This window comes from Talpa europaea, assembly GCF_964194135.1.
Source record: "Talpa europaea genome assembly, chromosome: 1".
NCBI classification, from domain to species: domain Eukaryota; kingdom Metazoa; phylum Chordata; class Mammalia; order Eulipotyphla; family Talpidae; genus Talpa; species Talpa europaea.
In genome coordinates, this window is record NC_140073.1 from 110667645 (window position 1) to 110687804 (window position 20160).

The window sequence follows — 20160 nt, forward strand, 5'->3', positions numbered from 1 at the left end:
GAAGAGGAAAATCTTTAAGAAAAAAATAGATTCAGAGATGAAAATTCTTGATGTTTTTACTTTATCGAGAGGAATTTTGAAGTATTGGGGACAGTATGATGAGGTGAATAAGTATTAGGGTGTTTAAAAAACTAAACACAATGAAAACAAAACAGAGCAACCAGTAACTCCAGGAGAAACAAAAAGTTATCCAAGAAAGGAAAAGTTATTGAATCCTATATAGTACTTCTGGGAATAATAATTACTTTATCAGACTACTATAAACCCTAAATAGTGACTTAGCCAAATGTTATAGTGGGAAGCTGGAAGGGTTGGGCAAATGTAACATATTTGTATGCAAGAATTAAAGGTTGTTTTACAGAACTAAATTCTTCTACAGAGAAGTAAATAGATAATATCTAAGTGGAATAATTAAAACATAGCAAATTAAATACATTTTTCAAAGAATTATGGAGGTAGGGCCTCCCTGGTGGTACAGGGGGTAAGACGCAACCCATGAAGCTATCCACAGCCACTGCAGCATGAGTTCGATCCCTGGCCAGGGAGCTATCCACATGGCTCAGCAGACCTCTCCTGACTTGCCCGCTGCTCCCCTCAGCAGTGTATTTCAATCAATCTGCCTGTTCTGTTCCCCACTCTGTCTCTGGTGAATCCTCTCACCCACACACACACATCTGTGGCCTGTACCCCAGTTCCATTATGCAAAAAAAAAATAAATCTTTTAAAAAAGAATTATGCATGCAAATACCATAAGAAAATGCTGGAAGAATTGAAATTATTTCCCTCTGAAAAGATAATTGGGTGTGGGGAGGGATAGGACAGGGGAATTTGTTTTTCTATTGGGTTGTTGAAAAAGTCATGACACATTTTTGCTTGAAAAACAGAAAAAAGGCGTCATGACTTTTCTGATAACCCAATAGTATAAGCTTCGTGGCCTAATTCTTTTGTGACAAACCCAAAAATAATTCATATATAAAATCTAGACCAAGCATCTGTAACATTGAGGGAATATTGCAAGTGGTATTTTACATTTTATTAAACAAACTATCTTGCATATTCTATATCCCTACCTTTGACATATTCTTAAATTTTATCCAAGCTATGGGTTATGAAGAATGACTACTTTCTTACCTGGAGAATAGTAAATCTCCTTAGACTGCAGATATTATCACTACAATAATCTCTGGGAGGAGCAATCTGTTCCTCTGGAAACAAGCATAATATTTCTTTAAAACATTCTTGGCAGAGTTCTGTGGATGACTTAATGTATTGTAATCAAGGGCAAATTTTCTACTCTTTAATTAAGTTCTGCTACAGTATACAGTCCAAGGAGATACTTCTGGAAAACACTTGGCCAGCTTTTCTGTCATCCCTGAGCTAAACATTTGCTTTTGGTATCTAAATGCTGATTGTACGTTCAGTTTGCAGCATTTGGACTGTCTTTGTGCCAGGATGCTCAGTTGCTTAGGTTACATATATTTTGTGTGAAGTGAGCACAATGTGGAGAGATGGCATGCTTCAGATACCAGAAGAGCTATGTTAGCTTGCTGTTGAAAGCACGCTTCCCGCTTGTCAGGGCTTCATGATAGGGACCTGGTGACACAGTAGCCTGTAAGCAGAGCTCCTTGGGATGTGCAGGAAGTGCAGGTTTTGTCAGGGAGGAACCTGAGCCATTTCTCTGTGGATAGCTGTGTTTCAAAGTCTGGACTAGTTGTTGTTGGATTCTGCCTAGACTGCCAGGGTAAGTGTTCTTATTTTTGATTTGTTTATAGTCTTGCTTTCCTTCCTCCTGTTAGCGCAGCTCTGTTTAGAAGTTTCAGAGGACTTGCATATTATCTGAAGTGGGATTCAGAGGATTCATTTGAATATATTTGTGTTCCAACTTTTCTTTTTCTTTCTTTCTGCAGATTTTGTGGAAGTCTAATACTTTGTCATTATGCGATGTCGTCTCTCGGTGCCTCCTTTGTGCAAATTAAATTTGATGACTTGCAGTTTTTTGAAAACTGCGGTGGAGGAAGTTTCGGGAGTGTTTACCGAGCCAAATGGATATCACAGGACAAGGAGGTGGCTGTAAAGAAGCTGCTAAAAATAGAGAAAGAGGTAAGTTCTTTCCCTACTATCCGAAATGGTCACATTAGCACTTATGTAAGTTTTTCAACCTAGAATCAGAGGTCACAGGCTCCCAGGGACCTAGGAAGACCTTTGGGGCTGAGCTGTGAGGCCGTTTCTCAATTTCCATTCTGGGAGCCCCATAAATAGAAATCATTGTCGCGTGTACTTTAGGGTTGAGTTCTACTAAGGGTCATCTGAACTGAAAGGATTTCTTTCCATGGCCTGACAGACTGAATATTCTCTGAGCTCTCAGAGAGGCGGAGGTGAGGTTTCAGACTTGGGTGCAGGCTGTTCCCTTCCCTAGGTCAGCCAAGAGGGGTCAGTAAAGGGTAACATGTAAAATTTTCATCCCCTTTCCATTTTCTGTCTCTGAATCTGTGGTCCTTAGCAGTTGTCTTTTCAAAATTAAAAAGTGCCATTTCCCCCACTAAATTATAAGCAATATTAGCTTCTTGGATTTCACCTCTACAGTCAGGGATTTTAAATTAGCAGGTGCTAGATGGAGAGATGCCCTATTCATAAAATCAGAGAAGAATCTTGACTTTCAGAGTCTGGGATTTTTGCTGGTCCTTGGACTCATACACAGGCCCTTGGTCTTTCTTTAGCATGTGACCCATCATCCCCCCCATTCGGTTGGTGCCTGGAGAATAAGGCTAATTGTAGAGCTGACCTGCAGGGGCTCAGCAGCGCTGGTGACTTTGAACAGTACCTTCCCGAGTTTGTTGTGGTCATTTCTATTTATGTTCCATTTTGGCTAATTATTATTCTTTTCAATATCATTTAAAAGTGAACTTTTCCATAAATATCCTTCAATCTCCCGGAATGATTCCATTTTTTTCATTAGCTGCTGCCAGTGAACCGTAGCATTTGATTAGAGAAGGAAATGCAAGTGGCAGCACTTGGCTGCGCCCTCCTCCCAGCAGCCTGAATTACTGTGTGATCGCCAGGCGCTTCCAGCTGTTGGGGTTGGTCTGAAGCACTCAGATGCCTCCACCTCTCAGTATCTGTAGATTTAAGAAAGCGTTGGGAAGCTTTTTTTTTTTTTGGTGGGACCCTCACCAGGGAACAAACCGGTGCTGCAGAGGCTGCGGGCAGCCTCGCAGCCCAGCGCTCAACCGCTGCGCCACCAGGGGAGGCCCGGAAGTGAGAGCTTTTAAAGCTGATGTGTGCACAACACAGAAAGGTACTAGGTAGAAAAGTTTCCTCCCTCTCCCATTCCATTTTATTAACCAGCGATTCTTAAAATAATACAACCACCTCTTACTCTGGACTGCACTAGCTCCCTTTATCTAGTGAATTCTGAAATGCTTTGTAGGCAACGTTACTGTGCCCATTTAATAGATTGAGAAATAGAGCTTTGAGAATGCATCAATCTTTTCTTGGAGGGGTGAGTGAAATCCAGGAGGGCAGTTTTTAAACTCGAAACTCCAGTTAACCAGGTAAAAGTAGAATATAAACTACTCCCATCATACTTATTTTCCAAGAAGTGTAAGATTTTAAAGCACTGGATCATGCAGCCTCAGTAACAATAAGCATGTGCTCATGTGATTGTTGGGTGTGAGACTTTATAAGACGTGAAACAGATTTTAAGAAGCATTGATTGCATTTACTAATATGTTTGTGGTTCACTCCTGTAATTCTTTAGGAATTTAAGAATAATTTGGGTGAAATTTATGTTTTATGAACTTAGTGAAAAGTGGAAAAACATAAACCAAAAGCTTTACTACTGCCCCTGTGAGAGGATAAAGGAAGACTATTTTCACCTTATTTGTAGGCCTGTAGTTTGTATTTCTTTTCTCTGCTTTCCTGAGTATGTTACTTTCCTACTGACAGAGGACAGGCCCCACGCAAGTAGTTCGCCCATTTTAAAATGTGAACTTTAAGGATTAATCACAACTGCCTCATGCTAGTCTTACAATATATTTGCTAATATGTTGAACCTAAAAGATCTACACATGGTATTTTTCCCTGTCTGAGAAATGGGACCTGCAAACATTTGTGTTAATATGAAATCTGTTGACTTTCAACTGATAATAGAAAACCAGACTTCAGTATGAGAGCTGAAAGAAAACATGATTCTTGTTATTTCCCCAAAAGGACTGAAAGGAAGCAGAATCCTCCAATGGTGAAAAAGGAGACCTTTTCTTAATTTGTCTTGCCTTTTGCAAGGCAACACTCCCTTTATTTAAAAAGATAAATCCTATCAAATTTGACCATTGTAGAAATGCTGAATGCCAGTGAAGTTCAAGTATCAGAATTGTCTCATATTGTAAATATTAATGAGAAGAGATCAAAATGTTAGAATTGGTTATGTAAAGGGGAAGTATCAGTGCCAAATGGAAAATACAATCTTAAAGTTGACACAGAACTCAGAGAGAACTAAAAGCAAAAGCTTTTGTTGTAGAGATGATCGCTATAACAGCATTTAGTACTTCAGAGAGGGCTAGTTAATACCATTACTATCTTACTAGCTCATTAGCATTTTCCTCTTCTTTGCAATATTGTAGCTTCTTTGTGGCTTTTTATTCATGAATTTTTGGCATTTGCTTAATTTGTTGGAATGTCCTTTTACTATTTTCCCCTGCCCCTGAATACAATAAAGACAATGACTACATTTACTTTATTTGTAAATCCTCTCGGTATTTAAATGTTTTGGTGATACTAATACAGATAAAGCTTAAATATATTGGCTAGTTCACAACTGCCCTTTGATTTCTGATAGTTTCTGTGATAATTTGTCCAAAATGGTGCTCAAAGATATCCATGCGGGGTTTTTAAATATCAAGAAGGCTGACTTGACTATGGCTGAGCTAACCTTGTAAATTGCTACTTTCAAGTGCCTCCTCTCAGTGCCTGACTGGTTGGTTAGAGCATCTCCACACACATGCTTGCATACCTCACTCATCCCTTCCCCTTCACTCAGGAGTTCCTTCATGAGTTACTGTTAAATGCAAATGTTTTCTCTCCCCAATCAGAATGAGCCCACTCTAGATTTCACCCTTTAAGGCAGTAATTCTCAAAGCATAAATTGAGCATCACCTAATCTCACTGTAGACCTACTGAGCCAGCAATTCTGGTGAATGGGGCCCTGCAATCTGTGCTGTAATGGGCTATCCAGGTGTTTCTGGAGTCCACTAGAGTTTGAGAATCACTGCTTCGAGTTGTGTGTAGCACATCATGTGTGAAACGCAGACTATCAGGTTTTAACTTCATTTTGGAATTTTAGGTACCTTTTCAGATGGGTGGTGAAGAGGTTTTAGTTGTTGGAGACTTTTTAAACCCTTAAGTTGGCCCTGTGCCAGCGAGCACTGTGCACAGGCCTTGCCTGGCAATGCCATTGAGCACAGTGAACTCTGGCTGACAGGTGGCCTGCAGATTCCAAACCTTCCCCACTTGAGTGACTTTGTAGCTTTGTCTTTCATTTGCTGACCTGAACTCTGCACTTCTGCCCGACTCCTGCTATCCTACTTTTCCATTGCAGTAACCTCGTTCACATTCTTTCCTTCACCTGTAATACTTTTGTTTTCTCTGCCTGGGCAGATCCTACTTCCCTCTCTGTGGAACATTCTCAGGTCACACAAGGATAATTTTCCTTTTTCTTCTGAATTTATAGCAATTAACACCCATACCACTAATTTTACACGTAATGCATCCTGCCTGGTGATGTTATTAACACTGTTGCTACATAAATTTTCAAGTGAACATGCTGTGTCTTCTCATCTGCAAAGTGGGGCTAATAGTAGTGTCTATAGCATAGGTTTGTCTAGATGATTAAATGGGACAGCACACATAAAAAATCCAGAAGAGTGCTAGACGCTTAGGAAGACTTGTATAACTGTTAACTATCAGTGTGTCTTCACTGCTATACTACAGTCTGGATAACAGATAAAGAAGACTGTCTTTCGGAAAAACTTGAATTTGTTGGTTCCTAGAACCTTACATTGATAGGAGGTCAGTGGCCAGCTATAGAGTGCAAGGAAGAGCCCCGGCAAGACACAGGTGATGGAGGAAGGATGAGGCTGATTGCAGCATATTCCACCTCCTAGTCCAAGCTCTCTTGGTTTTTATCGCCAATAAAACCTGCCTAGTCTGTCACCAGCCTAGTCGTAATCTCTGTAAGATGATCTCTTGGTTCAGGTCTTACTTTTACTGTCTTCATCTTCTGCACAGTCACTTTACAAAGTTACAGTCTCCATTGGGCATATTATAAATTAAGGCCCAGGAAGGGCAAGCAACCTGGCTAATACAAGCAGCACCCTTCTTGCCTGCTTCACTGCACCCAGCACTGTGCCTTGCTCACAGTAAACATTCAAGTATTCTGTTCCTTGATACTTGGTATCATGTTGCAATAGATTTTCCTCTCATTTTCATCCAGTAAATGATATCTTGTACTGACACATCTACTCTTTCTTTAGTTACTCTCTTTGAAAGGCTAGAACACATCTGTATTTACTGTATCATTGGTTGTGATTTGCATTCACCTACATAGCAACAGGACTAAATTACCTTTGCTTTAAGGTACCAGATTAATTATTTTTATAAATACCCTTTTATTCCTTTTAGATGGGCATGTCATTTCCAGTTAAGGAATTTTAAACATTTCACTGTGCCATGCTTTGACTTTGTGTGATATGTAAATTATCACTTTGAATTAGAGAATAAGCAATTTAAATTATGAATCATTTTATTTGATAATTAAAGTAGTCATCATCCAGACATATATATTGAACAGCTATCCATCATTCAGTTCTTTTCTGTGAGATACTCATCTTTTTTTTTTTTTAAGATTTATTTATTTATGCAACAAGAGCTGGGGTACAGGCCAGAGATGTGGTGGGGGGAGAGCGGGGGGGGGGGGGAGAGGATTCACCAGAGACAGAGTGGGGAGCAGAACAGGCTGACTGACTGAAATACACTGCTGAGGGGAGCAGCGGGCAAGACAGGAGAGGTCTGCTGTGCCATATGGGTTTCTCCCTGGCTGGCCCGGAATCAAACTCGTGCTGCAGAGGCCGTGGATTGCTTAATAGTGTGGTACTTAACCCCTTGTGCCACCAGGGAGGCCCAAGATAGTCCTCTTTGAGGTAGCTTGTAATCTAAGACACTCCATAGTGAACTGCTATAAAGAAATAGAGGAAATTGGACACTTGTACAAATAAATGAATTAAGTATATTTAATTCATTAAATGTAAACATGTATTACTCTGTCTTTATTGCTGATAAAGTAACATGTATTACTGACATTTCTGAAGGTAACATGAACCTCATGGGACAGATCTGTGAGGATAAGTGCAGAAAGGCTTCTCCGTATTCTATAGGAGTTTAGAAAATTACTTAAATTGTAAATAATGTCCTTATTATGTTATGTGAAATGCTGTTAAATTAAGACAAACATCACCCTGATGTTTTTTACATTATTGATGTGACTATAAAAATGTCTTATTTACAAGAGAATGCCCATTCTTTCTTATTTTTGCTTATCATTAACATTTTTAAAATCCTTTCAAGACTTTGTTAGATTACATATTTACTTGTATGTGGGGGTTATTTTTGATTTTTCAAAAGAGGAACATCAGTGCAGCTGTTATTTTAACTTTTCATTAAAACATTATTGATTTCAGTATATTAAGCAATAATCATTTCAGGTAGTTAATATTTGTTCTTCAGCCACAGGCTAAATATTGTGCTGAAATCAGTCAACGAATGTATTCTAATAAAATTGTTATATCCTGACTATCTGGTATTATACAAAGTTAAGCTTTTGCTACTGGAAGAAAATTGGTATGCAGGGCCTCCCCGGTGGCACAGCGGTTGAGCGCTGGGTTGTGAGGCTGCCTGCAGCCTCTGCAGCGCCGGTTTGATTTCCGGCTGCCCGGCGAGGGTCCCACATGGTGCACAGGCCTCTCCTGTTGCCAGCTGCTCCCCTCAGCAGTGTGTTTTGTCAGTCTGCCTGTTCTGTTCCCTGCTCTGGCTCTGGTGAATTCTCTCACCCTCCCGCACTTCTGACTGTACCCAGTGCTTGTATAAATAAATAAATAAATAAATCTTAAAAAAAAAAAAAAGAAAAGAAAAATGGTATGCAGCACCCATTGAATTTCTGAGAAACTCATAGCCTAATAAAGTGAGAATAGTTGGAGGAGAAAAGAGCCACCCATGAGTGTCCAGGTAGTTTCAAAACAGATATGATTGTGACATGCGGGCTATTCAATTTTGGTACCTTTTAATTTTTCCAAAGTTCTGTATAATGTATCTTCTAGTCATTGATACAGGGCCTTGTTTCCAGGGCCACATAAACAAATCTTACCTCTTCCCTAGGTCAGCTTCTTGAGGACAGGATCTGTATACTAGAGATGTTTCCGTCTTCCAAGCTCCACACAGCACCTGCCCATAGCAAGCAGTTAATAAATACAGAGTGCCCAAGTAAATAAAGTAACAAACATAGTAATCACATCTCGACTTTCTCTTTTTTTGAAAGCACTGCAGAAAGGTTTTGCTATTCCTGAGCCTACAGAAAAGAATACATCTTGACATTCCTAGTTTACTTTATAGCCTTTTCCCCTCCATGCTTGGCTAACTTTTTGAGCTCTTAATAATAAATTAATTTACGTTGAATGAAAACTTCTGTTCTATGGCGGCTAGGAAGGATCTGCATTGCCATGTTTCTTATATGGTTGGTTTTGTTAAAACATGTTTCAAGTAAGAAATCCAAGATGCTTTCTTCCCTAGCTCTATTATCAGATGTTCACTGATTCATGGCCTGAGAAAAATTAAAGTGTTCTAAATGAAACAAGACTGCCTTAATTTTAATGACTCCTAACCCTGATACCACTCACTCTTCAGGAGAACAGTGCTTGGTACATTAGACCAGCTCCACAGATAAGGGTGAACATGTCTGCCGAGTGTTTGTACAGGCTTGCTAGAGAAGGAGGGGACTTAATGGCAGCCCTGCTTTTGAAGAGAGATTAAGCATTAATCAGTTTAATGCAGTCAATTTTCAAAACATATAGAGCAGAGCAGCCTTTAGTGGAAAACTGAATTGTTCTGTTTTTGGAATGAGAGTCATAGATTTCTACCTTAAGAAATACACATTTATTTTTTCCCTTTTTTATTGCTATATAGCATTGCATCATAACATTATATAAGTTTCAGGTGTGCATCATTATAAATCACTGTATAGACTATATTTTTTTAAAGATTTATGCATACAAGAACTGGGGTACAGGCCAGAGGTATGGGGGGGTGAGAGGGTTCACCAGAAGCAGTGGGGAGAAGAACAGGCAGACTGACTGAAACACACTGCTGAGAGGATCAGCGGGCAAGTCAGGAGAGGTCTGCTGTGCCATGGTAGCTCCCTGGCCAGCTGGGGATCGAACTCATGCTGCAATGGTTGTGGATAGCTTCATAGGTTGCATCTTAACTCCTTGCGCCACCAGGGAGGCCCCTATATAGACTACATTATGTTCACTAAAGGTTCATTTCTATCCTTCAATATGCAATTGACACTGTTACCCAGTTTACCCACCCTTCCTCCCCTTCCCTTCTGGTAAGCCTCATTTGGTCTTATAGCTTAAAAAATTATTTTTATTTTATTTAGTTAGTTTTTTTCTCTACATAATACGTATGAATAAAATCATATGGTGTTTCTTTGACTTATTTCACTAAGCACAATACCCAAAAGATCCTTCCATGTTGTTGCAAATGGCAGGGTTTCATCTTGTATGTGTATATATATATATCTAAGTGGTATTCCCCCACGTGTATATAATACATTTTCTTTATTCATCTGCCTGTTGGTGGGACCTAGGTTTTTTCCAGCTTTTGGCTATATCTTGTGAATAATGCTGCAATAAACATGAAGAGAGATTATATTGAACAATTACTATGTAAAATGAGTTTAACGCAATAAATTTTTGAAACATGTAGAGCAGTGCTTCCTTTAGTAGGAATTTTTCTGTTATTTCTATCTTAAGAAATATGTATTCATTTTAATTTTTTTAGTTCTGTCATTGAATGGGCATTTTAAATAAAATATGTATTTTAGTTAGCATATAAATAACATGTCCTGAACTGATTAGCTGTTGTGCAAATCCTTAAAGTTGTAAAAGTGAACTTTTTATCCCTAAAAGTCTCTAAATAGCTTCATAACCACAAAATAATACCACCTAAGTGTAACCTATAGTATTCCTTGGAAAAAACTTTATGCTCAAAGAAACCTGGAATTATGACGGAAAAACTCATCAGGAATTTAATCCTGATGATAGCTGCTTATGGCTGGGACCAGGAAAGCTGCAGTGGAGTGGCAGGAGGTGGTTGAATGTGGGGAGTATTGTTAAAGGTAGAACTGACCAGATTTTCTCACTGACTGGACATGCTCTGTGAAAGTAGAATCAAGAAGTTCAAAAGTTTTGCCTTGAGAAAGATAAATAGGATACTTTTGCCATCTTGTGAGGGAAGACCATGGGTGGAACAGGTTTGTGAAAGCAGATCTAGAGTTCATTTTTATTTTTTTTAAGATTTATTTATGCACATAAGAACTGGGGTATAGGCTGGAGGTGCAGGGGTTGAGAGGATTCACCAGAGACAGAGTGAGAATCAGAACAGGCGGATCTACTGAAATACACTGCGGAGGGGAGGGGCAGGCGAGACAAGAGAGGTCTGCTGCACTATGTGGGTTAGCTCTCTCTCTGGCCGGGGATTGAACTCATGCCACAGTGGCTGGCAATAGCTTGATAGTGCTGAGACTTTACCTCTGTGCCACCAGGGAGGCCCCAGAGTTCATTTTTTATACAAACAATTAACAACAGGAATTGGCCTTCTCTACAAGAATGCCATGTATCATGCCACAAAACATGAAATAGTTGAGAACAACCTACATTAATAGAAGACTGGATCAAATATGGTATATACATATCGTGGAATTGTATTCATTCCTTAGAAAGGAATGAAACTCTGACACATGCTACAGTATAAATGTATCTTGAAAACAGTAGGCTAAGTGAAAGAAGCCAAACATAAAGGGACAAATATTGTGTGGTTACTTAAATGAGATACCTGAGATTGGCAAATTCAGATACAGAAAGTAGAATAGTGGTTTCCCAAGGGCAGGAGAGAGTAATGAGTTGTTGTTCAGTAGATTTCTGTTTGGGATGGTAAACAAGTTTTTGAATGAATAGTGGTAATGGTTGCATAAAAATGTGAATTACTGAATATATTATGTACTTAAAATAGTTAAAATGGTAAGTTTTATATACCACAACTGAAATATAAAATTCTATTTCTTAAAAAAAACATGAAATACTAAGGAATAAATTTAACCAGAGAACTGTGCAAGATCTTTACATTGATACTAAAATACATTTACTGAGAGAAATTAAAGAAGACATTAATAAGTGAGGATGTAAGGCAGGAATAGCAATTGGAGAAAATGATGGTGAGCTAGAACTATAATCATCAAGAAGTGGGGTTGGTATATGACAGCAACAATAAAGGATAATGAATGATGCAATCTAAGACATAGATTCAGCTTTCAGGAAGGAAGTGGTAATGAGGACCAAGGAGACCTTGTTTGCCTTAAGTCCCTGTGAACCAAGTGCTGAGACAAACTTGCTGCCCTTGAGAGATCTGTAGAGGGGAGTTGACTTCCTAGATAAATGAGGAAGGTTTGGGGAAGATGTTCAGGATAGAGGGGGTCTGGCTGATGATGAAATGTGGCAGCGTGGCAGCGGGGTTTCAGGAGTTGGGAGATGGGTCCAGCTGGAATATGGACAGTGATACAGGGATTCACATTGGAGAGATGAGGGAGGACCACCTGCGTCCGTGTCATCTTATGGTGATGACAAACTGGGGTAATGGGCACAGTGAGATTCACCCTGGGGTACTCAAGGCAGATGGGTGACCAGGCTGTTGGAGTAGGAAGGGGTAGGTGTGAGGGCCTCAGAAGTTGGACAGAATTGACCTGGGGAGGCACATATATTGACTACGAAAATCTGTTTGACAGCAGAAGAGCTTTTCCTTAACTTCAGGTTGTATGATCTGGAATTTGTCAGTGACTCTGGGCAAATACTGCCTGAGAGTAAGGCTATTCTAGCAAAAGTAGGATGCCTAGAGCCAACAGGGAAAAATCTCTTGCCAGCATGTCTTTCAAGGGGGATAAATCTGCTGACAAAGACAGCAGTCAAAAATATTTATGAAAAGTATAGAATGAACTTCATTTGCGTGTTTTAAACAAAGTCTTCTGTCTTTTGTTGAAAACAGAGGCATTCATTCCCAGGACACTAGAGCTTAGTGTTAAAGAGCGTGTGCTGCTTTAGAGCCAGACAGTGTAGATTCCAGTGTAGATACCAGTCGCTGGCTATATGGGCAAGTTACGTAACCAGGTCTTACTTTCCTTTCCTATAAAATGTAGATAATAACAGGGCCTGCTTCATAAGGATGCTGTGAGGAGCAAATGAGGTAATCCTAGTCAGTGCACTTAGCATATTTCTGGCACCTAGTTGGCTTCCAATATATATGACTGTTGTTATTACAGTTATTTCAGCAACTTAGAGTCAGAGTGTACCCAATATTTAGTTTCTCCTCTGTGACTTGTTAGCACATATTTCAGCATAGCTTCCTATTTTATGACTTGTAAATAACTAACCATTTACATCATCCAATAATGTAATATTTCCCAAACTTTTGAAATTCGTGTTCTCTGAGATGTTTTTTCATCTGTTTTTTTTTTTTTTTTCATTTTGTCATCAATCAATATTTTGTCATTTGCTTACTATAGTTTATGTTATAGACTGGAGTATTTTAACATTTTTTTAAATCTATACATGTACACTCCCTTTTCCCTGTCCTCTGGAAATTGATGTCTTCTCCCTACTTGCAAATCGCGTTGTACAGATTTTTTTTAAAGATTATTTATTTATACATACAAGAACTGGGGTACAGGCCAGAGGTGCAAGGGGGTGAGAGGATTCACCAGAGACAGTGGGGAGCAGAACTGGCAGATCTACTGAAGTACACATTGCACAGATCTTTGTGATTGCACAGTAGAACAGTACGGGGATATTTCTTCACATAGAAGATGGGTGGGAGTGAAAAGGAATGGTAATACCTAGTGCTGGTTGCGATGTGGGGTAGTGGACACGTGTGTTCTTTCAGTATATGTTGATAACGATGAAGGATAGTTGATAATGTACTATAATGTCATAAAATTGAGCTTTTAGAGAGGAAGTGAGGAGAGCAGGTCAGAAGTGGTCATGAGGAGCAAGGACCTTACCTCCAGGTCCCCAGAAGAGAAAGACTAGCTGCATGAGAGACCTGCAGAGGTTACGCAGCTTCTATCAGAGATGAGGGAAAGGTTAGAGAAGTATAAGCTTTCAGTGCAAGTCTGAAATGGCATAGCCATCTGGAAGACAGTTTTGGAAACTGCCAGTCTGATAATGAAATGTCATTTGACCCTTCACTCTCACTTGTGAGGATTTGTTCCAAAGAAATAATCAGAAAAGTGTACTTGCATGTGTATTGAGTTATGTATGGCCATGAAAAATTGCGAACAGTGAGACCATGCTGCTTTTATAATCAAAACACACACACAACAACAACAACAAAGCTAACCAAATGCATGGAAACTGATTTACGGTATGGAGACAGGAAAAATACCATTAGGAATTGTCTGTTTTGTACACATTGGCAATTCACCCCGTTTAGTGTCTTAAACATATACTCATATGCTTTGGATATTTTCTGCTTCCGCTTTCTTAGAATATCATGGATGGCCCAGAATTTTGATCTCCTTACCTATCTTAGATATTTTTTTAAAGATTTATTTATTTATGCATACAAGAACTGGGGAACAGGCCAGAGGCATGGGTGGGGGGTGAAAGGATTCACTAGAGACAGAGCGGGGAACAGAACAGGCAGATTGACTGAAACACACTGCTGAGGGGAGCAGCGGGCAAGTCAGGAGAGGTCTGCTGTGCCATGTGGGTAGGTCTGCTGCGATCCCTGGCCAGGGATCGAACTTGTGCTGCAGTGGCTGCAGATTGCTTCATAGGTTGCGTCTTAACCCTTAGCGCCACCAGGGAGGCCTACCTATCTTATATTTTGCCCAATTTCTTTGCTTTCATGAAGCTCTTTTGCTACATGTAGTATCAAGTCAGCATGAATTCTACTTCAAGTTTTTCCAGGTCTTAGTTGATAGCTGAAGAAACACTGCAGACATTTCAAGTTAAATGTAATTTGCATTTATCTGGACACTATGTAGCTTCTTGTAGTATTCCTTAGGAATATAAATAGAACCTTTGATTACTAACCAATAAGACTTTAGAATTCTGCCTTAGTTTCCAGCTTGTTCCAAATCTGATAATTATAAGTGGAGAAATCTGTATTTGCTCTGTAGATGAAAACATGTAAAGAACATATAACCCAGTACTTAGGTGTTATTTGAAATATGTCTTTTCCTTTATTACAGTGCATTTAATTTTTAGCAAAATAATAAATGTTCTGGAATGTTTACTTGCAGTAATTTGTCGTAGTGAATTACAAAGAAACTTTCCTTTGTAAGAATTACATATAAACAGAGAAAAATATTTCACACCTGCTTATTTTACCAGGGCCCTCAGAGAAGGGGAGGTAGATTCTCCTTTAACTCTTCCTTTCAGAGAGAAGTTTAGAAAAAACAGAGTATCCTGTGACCTTGTCAACTTTAGATAAGAGCGCTCAGAGCCAGATGGATGGGCTCACCATTTGTGTCTACAAATAAAAATCTTTCCTAAATTTCTCATTTGTTCTTTTGAGCTTGTCTGTATAGAGTTCTTTCACCTCTCCTAGCTGGGTTGTCTATGTTTGTAAGATAATTTATATAAGAGATTGCCAGAAACATACTTTAAGTTTAGAAGTGAAACTACCTTTCAATTTGGGGCCCCATTTGATTGGGGACTCTTGGAAGAGGGTAAGGGTTGATCTATTTGTCTCTTCCAAAGGAATGTTTGATCACCTCCTTCCTTGTGAGATATTAGTCAAGTCAGTAATATACATAAAATTAATAATATTTCAACTATAAAAAGAAAAAGTCCTTTTGTGTACAACTTCTAAATCAAAGTAAGTCAAACCATACAAGAAAATCTGTTTTTCTTTGGCTGTCACCTCCTCATCACTGACTTGCTTTCCACACAACTACTTAAACCTCTTTGACTGCAGCCTCGTTTCTTCATCTTGCAAACATTTCCACCTTCCTTGATTGCGGTTCCTGCTTCAATTATTATCTCCATCCTGTCTTGGACTGTCACCTGAGTGAATTTGGTACCCACTTTGGAGAACTCTGAGCCTACTGCTGGCTTCTGTCATTGCCACTTCTGTGACTTTTAGCTTCACTTCCCTTTAGCCATTATGGTACAGCCTTTAACATCTCAAAGTCTTGAACTGCTGTACTTTCACAATAGCAAACCTGAGCTTCCCTTCTCTGCCCATTTATCTTACCCATCCTTCCATCCTTATCATCGCTTTTGCCATTATTCTCCAAACTCAGCACTCCCTGTGGGAATCACTTGCCTGCTGCTTTCTCGTTTATTTTAGTGCTCACCTCTTAATCCTGTTAAATTCTTTGCTTCTTGTCTCCTTGACCTTCTACTTCTTGTTGTCAAAGACAATGGCTTTGTGCGTCTGGATATCACCTAGCTCAATTTTCATGATTTTCTTAATGGGGAAAGGAATGTTAACATCTTTATTGACAGGTTTAGTTTCAAAGCTGAAAGCTTTGTCAAAAATTGAAATTACCACCAGAAAACAAATGTGTGCAACACTGAGGAACCTAGCTGATGGAACTGAAGGGTCTGTAGTTTTCAGTCAGGACTGCAAACCCCAGAGACTACACATGGTAGCCGAAGGAGTAAAGTTGGCTGGGCAAGGCCTGTAGGGCTCCGTGGGAAGTGTGGGGATTGGAGAGGGCAGCCTCCACTGTCCTGAGGCACTGTGCTAGTTCATCAGGGTTGTCATCGCTTAAAACATGGTACAGGGCCGCCCTGGTGGCGCAAGGGATTAAAATGCAACCTATGAAGCAATCTGCAGCCACTGCAACACAAATTTGATCCCTCGCCAGGGTGCGCAGCAGACTTACCCACACGGTGCAGCAGACCTCTCCTGACTCGCCCACTGCTCCCCTCAGCAGTGTATTTCATCAGTCTGCCTGTTCTGTTCCCCACTCTGTCTCTGGTGAATCCTCTCACCCCTCCACACCTCTGGCCTGTACCCCAGTTTTTGTGTGCATAAATAAATAAATCTTTAAAAACAAACAACAAAAAAACCATGGTGCAAACTGGTAGCTTATAGGTGTAGGTGTGTCACAGCTATGTTCTGTTTGGTCCACATAACATTTCAATTTAAAAAATTACTACCAACATTTATAAATTAGATGATTTTAAATGAAAGTCCAGATTTCTGGCTTCTTTAAAAAAAAAAAAAAAAGCACACTGAAACCTGCTTTTGAGTGATGACATTGGCCCTTTCATTGATGAGGAGAAGGCTCACTTGGAGATACCAGTTTTAAAAGACTTAATAAAGATCAGCACTATAATTTTATAATGTCTCATATAGTAAGGTACGATTTTCACTAGTATTTAACAGTGTAGTCGATAAAATAATGATTTGGCCTGTGAAGTATATCTGAAAGACTGAGGAATGTTTAAGCTGAATTTAACAAAAATATCAAGAGTTCCTTTATAATAAGAATATGTTCTTGTAAATTTTTAAGGTTCCTCATTTCCTGGAAAGATATACTGAATTTTGTTCTTGGAATGGACTTTTGGCACAGTGATTTTAAGTACCAATGCAAAAACATGAAATGTATAAAAACATGAGCTAAGATGAATGTTTAAGCAAAAAGCAACTGCTCAATTACAGATAGCATGTCCATATTTCCAGGATTATTTCTAATTTGATAGCAGCAACATTCCTTCCCTACCATTCATTTCCCCAAACCAACAGACACTGGTGATTATTTTTACGTCAGAAGTGAGACAAAAGGTCAGAACAGTAATGGTGAAATATCATTGTCTCTTTTCTATTTTCTTTTACACATGATGCTCTTTTCCTTCCTCAGTTTTCCCTGGGAGGAGAGCCACTCTAAAAAAAATCTTCTTTTGAAACATTGTAGGGTGATGAGGTTGTGAATGTTCTTCCTGTTTTGCTTCTTTTGCTTCTATGACAGTGAAAGAAAACATATCACACTAGAATCTTAAATTTGTACACATTTCCATTACATTTAAAGGTGACTTCTCCTAGCCCCACCTCTTTTGGAGGTTTTTCCAAAAATATACAAGGTGTGTATGGGCCTCCCCTGGTGGCGCAGTGGTTGAGCACTGGGCTGCGAAGCTGCCCGCAGCCTCTGCAGCGCCAGTTTGATCTCCGGTCACTGGAGAGGGTCCCACATAGCGCGACACACCTCTCCTGCAGTGTATTTCATCAGTCTGCCTGTTCTGTTCCCCGCTCTGGCTCTGGTGAATTCTCTCACCCTCCTGTGCTTCTGACTGTACCCAGTGCTTGTATAAATAAATAAATAAATCTTTTTTTTCTAAAAAGTGAATTAAAAAAAAATATATACAAGGTATTAAGTGCATTGTTATATTAATTCTTCTGTTTCTTTAAGAGAGATTTTTTAAAGTGATAATGTTTATGATTTACCCATAAATGAAAATAATTACATGAAAAGAATTGTTTAATGATTTCTAAGATTACACAATACAGAATAGAACAAATGTTAGGATACTCCAGTGGAGTGCTTATCTAGAAAATGCATCTGAATGATCCCCGCTCTGGCTCTGGTGAATTCTCTCACCCTCCCGCGCTTCTGACTGTACCCAGTGCATGTATAAACAAACAAACAAACAAACAAACAAACAAACAAATAAGTAAATAAAACATGCTTCTATAAAAAAAAAAAAAGACTTTAAAAATGCATCTGAATGAGGCAAACAGACATCATTTTTGGCTATAGAAATTTTTATTAATACCTTCTGGCACCTAATACCAGAGACACTCTCCTCTTTCCATCTACAGTATTTAAGAAAAATTGCATTAAGACCTCTTCTAAAATTAATTATGTTTCTTTTAGTAATTCTACTTTCTTCCAGTCATGTCAGAATAATTCTTAGCTTACTGTATTGTTTACTTTTAAGGAGATAAGAGTCTTTCTGTCAGTAGATGTGCCCAAAAAAATGGGATTTGAAATTGGTAACATTAAAGAATCTAGTTGGGGGAACAAGACAAACCTGTTTTTACAAATTTGTTCCAGATTCTTATCTTTGTATTATGAATTTGTGGTGAGGGAACAATTTAGAAATGCAGCAGGTAAAAAATGTAACATGTAAATATTCAATATGTTGGTTACTTGGTGCTTAATTTTGATCCCTGTGGACACACACACTCAGGAGCCACAAGCACACGCACATGTGCCCAAACATACCCACACACGCTCCCCTTTAGGTTTTCACAAGACTTTGTTCTGATGTAGTAGTTTTTATAGTGTAAATCATGGATTGGAGAAGATATTTAACATAGAGGCTTACTGAATTCCTCAAAGGTGAGAGAGCCTTAGCGGCAAGGCTTGACTTAGAGGTTGTAATAATTATGTCAGTTTACCATCATTTTTTGTACTTATATCATCATGGTGCTTTGGACTTGGTTTCAAACTGCCTTCTTCAGTTCAAAAAATTATTCCTTCCTGTTATTTTAAAATGTTATTGAAATAATGCTTCTAAAAGTAGCTGTAATTCAGTCTTAAGAAATGTACAGTTTGGACAGTTAATATACCCGGTCAAATGGGTAATACCATGATACAAGAGATGTTTCAATATGCAAGTGTGGATGATATCAGTCAGGGTCTAATCAGGAGACAGAAACCACACCAGTAACCAGACAGTGAAAATTCAATATTGAAGTTCAACTACTACTAGATAATAGAAGCCTCTGAAGAATAAAGGAATAACAAATGGAGGCAGCGAGTACCACCTTTAGAACCTAGAGAGAAGGACAAAGGAAGAACTGACTTGGAAGCAGTTGCCTTCTCCCCCAATGAAGTTTAGATTTCTCTCATGGCTTGCTGTGGTGTCAGACTGGAACAGCCTGCAACACAAGAAGCATTCACTGAGGTTCTGGTGAAGTTCTCAGGGGTGCCAGGGGCTGGTGCTGGTGTGCAGGAAGCCACCTGCTGGTGTGCTGAAGGCTGAAGCTGTTCCACCACAAGCTTCCCACTGAGCTCTCAGTAAAACACTTGAGGGTGACTCTGGGTCACCCTGGGTCTTGGCAACCACGGCCACTGGGAACAGTTACACAGGAACCTTCTTTGCTGTGCCTTTCAGTGTCCCTCCAATGCCCTTTATTGGGACAGCCTAATGTTGTGGCAGCTGGCGAAGGAAAAATGTGGATAGGGTCTTGCTTTGTATCACAAAGCACGACAAAAAAAAAAAAGATGATGTGGCGCTGAGAGGCAACACATTGTTCTCAGGCATGCTTCACTCCTTTGATGACTTGTTTCTTTCTCTGCCCTCTACACACATTTAAACTTCCATATGAGTATAAGAGAGCTCTGCATTTTTACCAGTCAAGACCAGTTATCCTTTATGCAGGTGAAGGTGTTCTCAGTCTTTCCCCAAAATAAGGAGTACACAGTCCCAACAGTCGTTGTATCCATCACTGGCTTTATTCATTTCTCCCAAATTCCACCATAGCCCTGTTGAATATTCTGAGACCCATAGACTAAATCATAGAGCTAACTTCAACAACTTGCACATAAAATATAGGGAAAATAGAAATTTTTCCAACGACATATAGCCATTTCAAATAGGTACATGAAAAAGCGAACGCTTGGGCCTCCCGGGTGGCGCAGCAGTTGAGCTCTGGGTTGTGAAGCTGCCCGCAGCCTCTGCAACGCTGGTTCGGTCCCCGGCTGCTCCCCGGCCACCGGAGGAGGGTCCCACATGGCGCGCAGACCTCTCCTGCCGCCTGCTGCTCCCCTCAGCAGTGTACTTCGGTCCTTCTGCCTGCTCTGCTCCGCGCTGTGGCTCTGGT

General features: G+C 39.6%; 1 protein-coding gene across 1 annotated transcript in view; it reads left to right on the forward strand.

The window, feature by feature from the left end:
• Positions 1 to 1926: 1926 nt before the first annotated feature.
• The window catches only part of MAP3K20 (mitogen-activated protein kinase kinase kinase 20), a 148339-nt gene continuing 130105 nt past the window's right edge, over positions 1927 to 20160 (forward strand). The window contains exon 1 of the mRNA XM_084254934.1: positions 1927 to 2100. Coding sequence (XP_084111060.1) covers positions 1942 to 2100 — 159 coding nt within the window. The 5' untranslated portion in view covers positions 1927 to 1941. The remainder of the gene's footprint in view (positions 2101 to 20160) is intronic.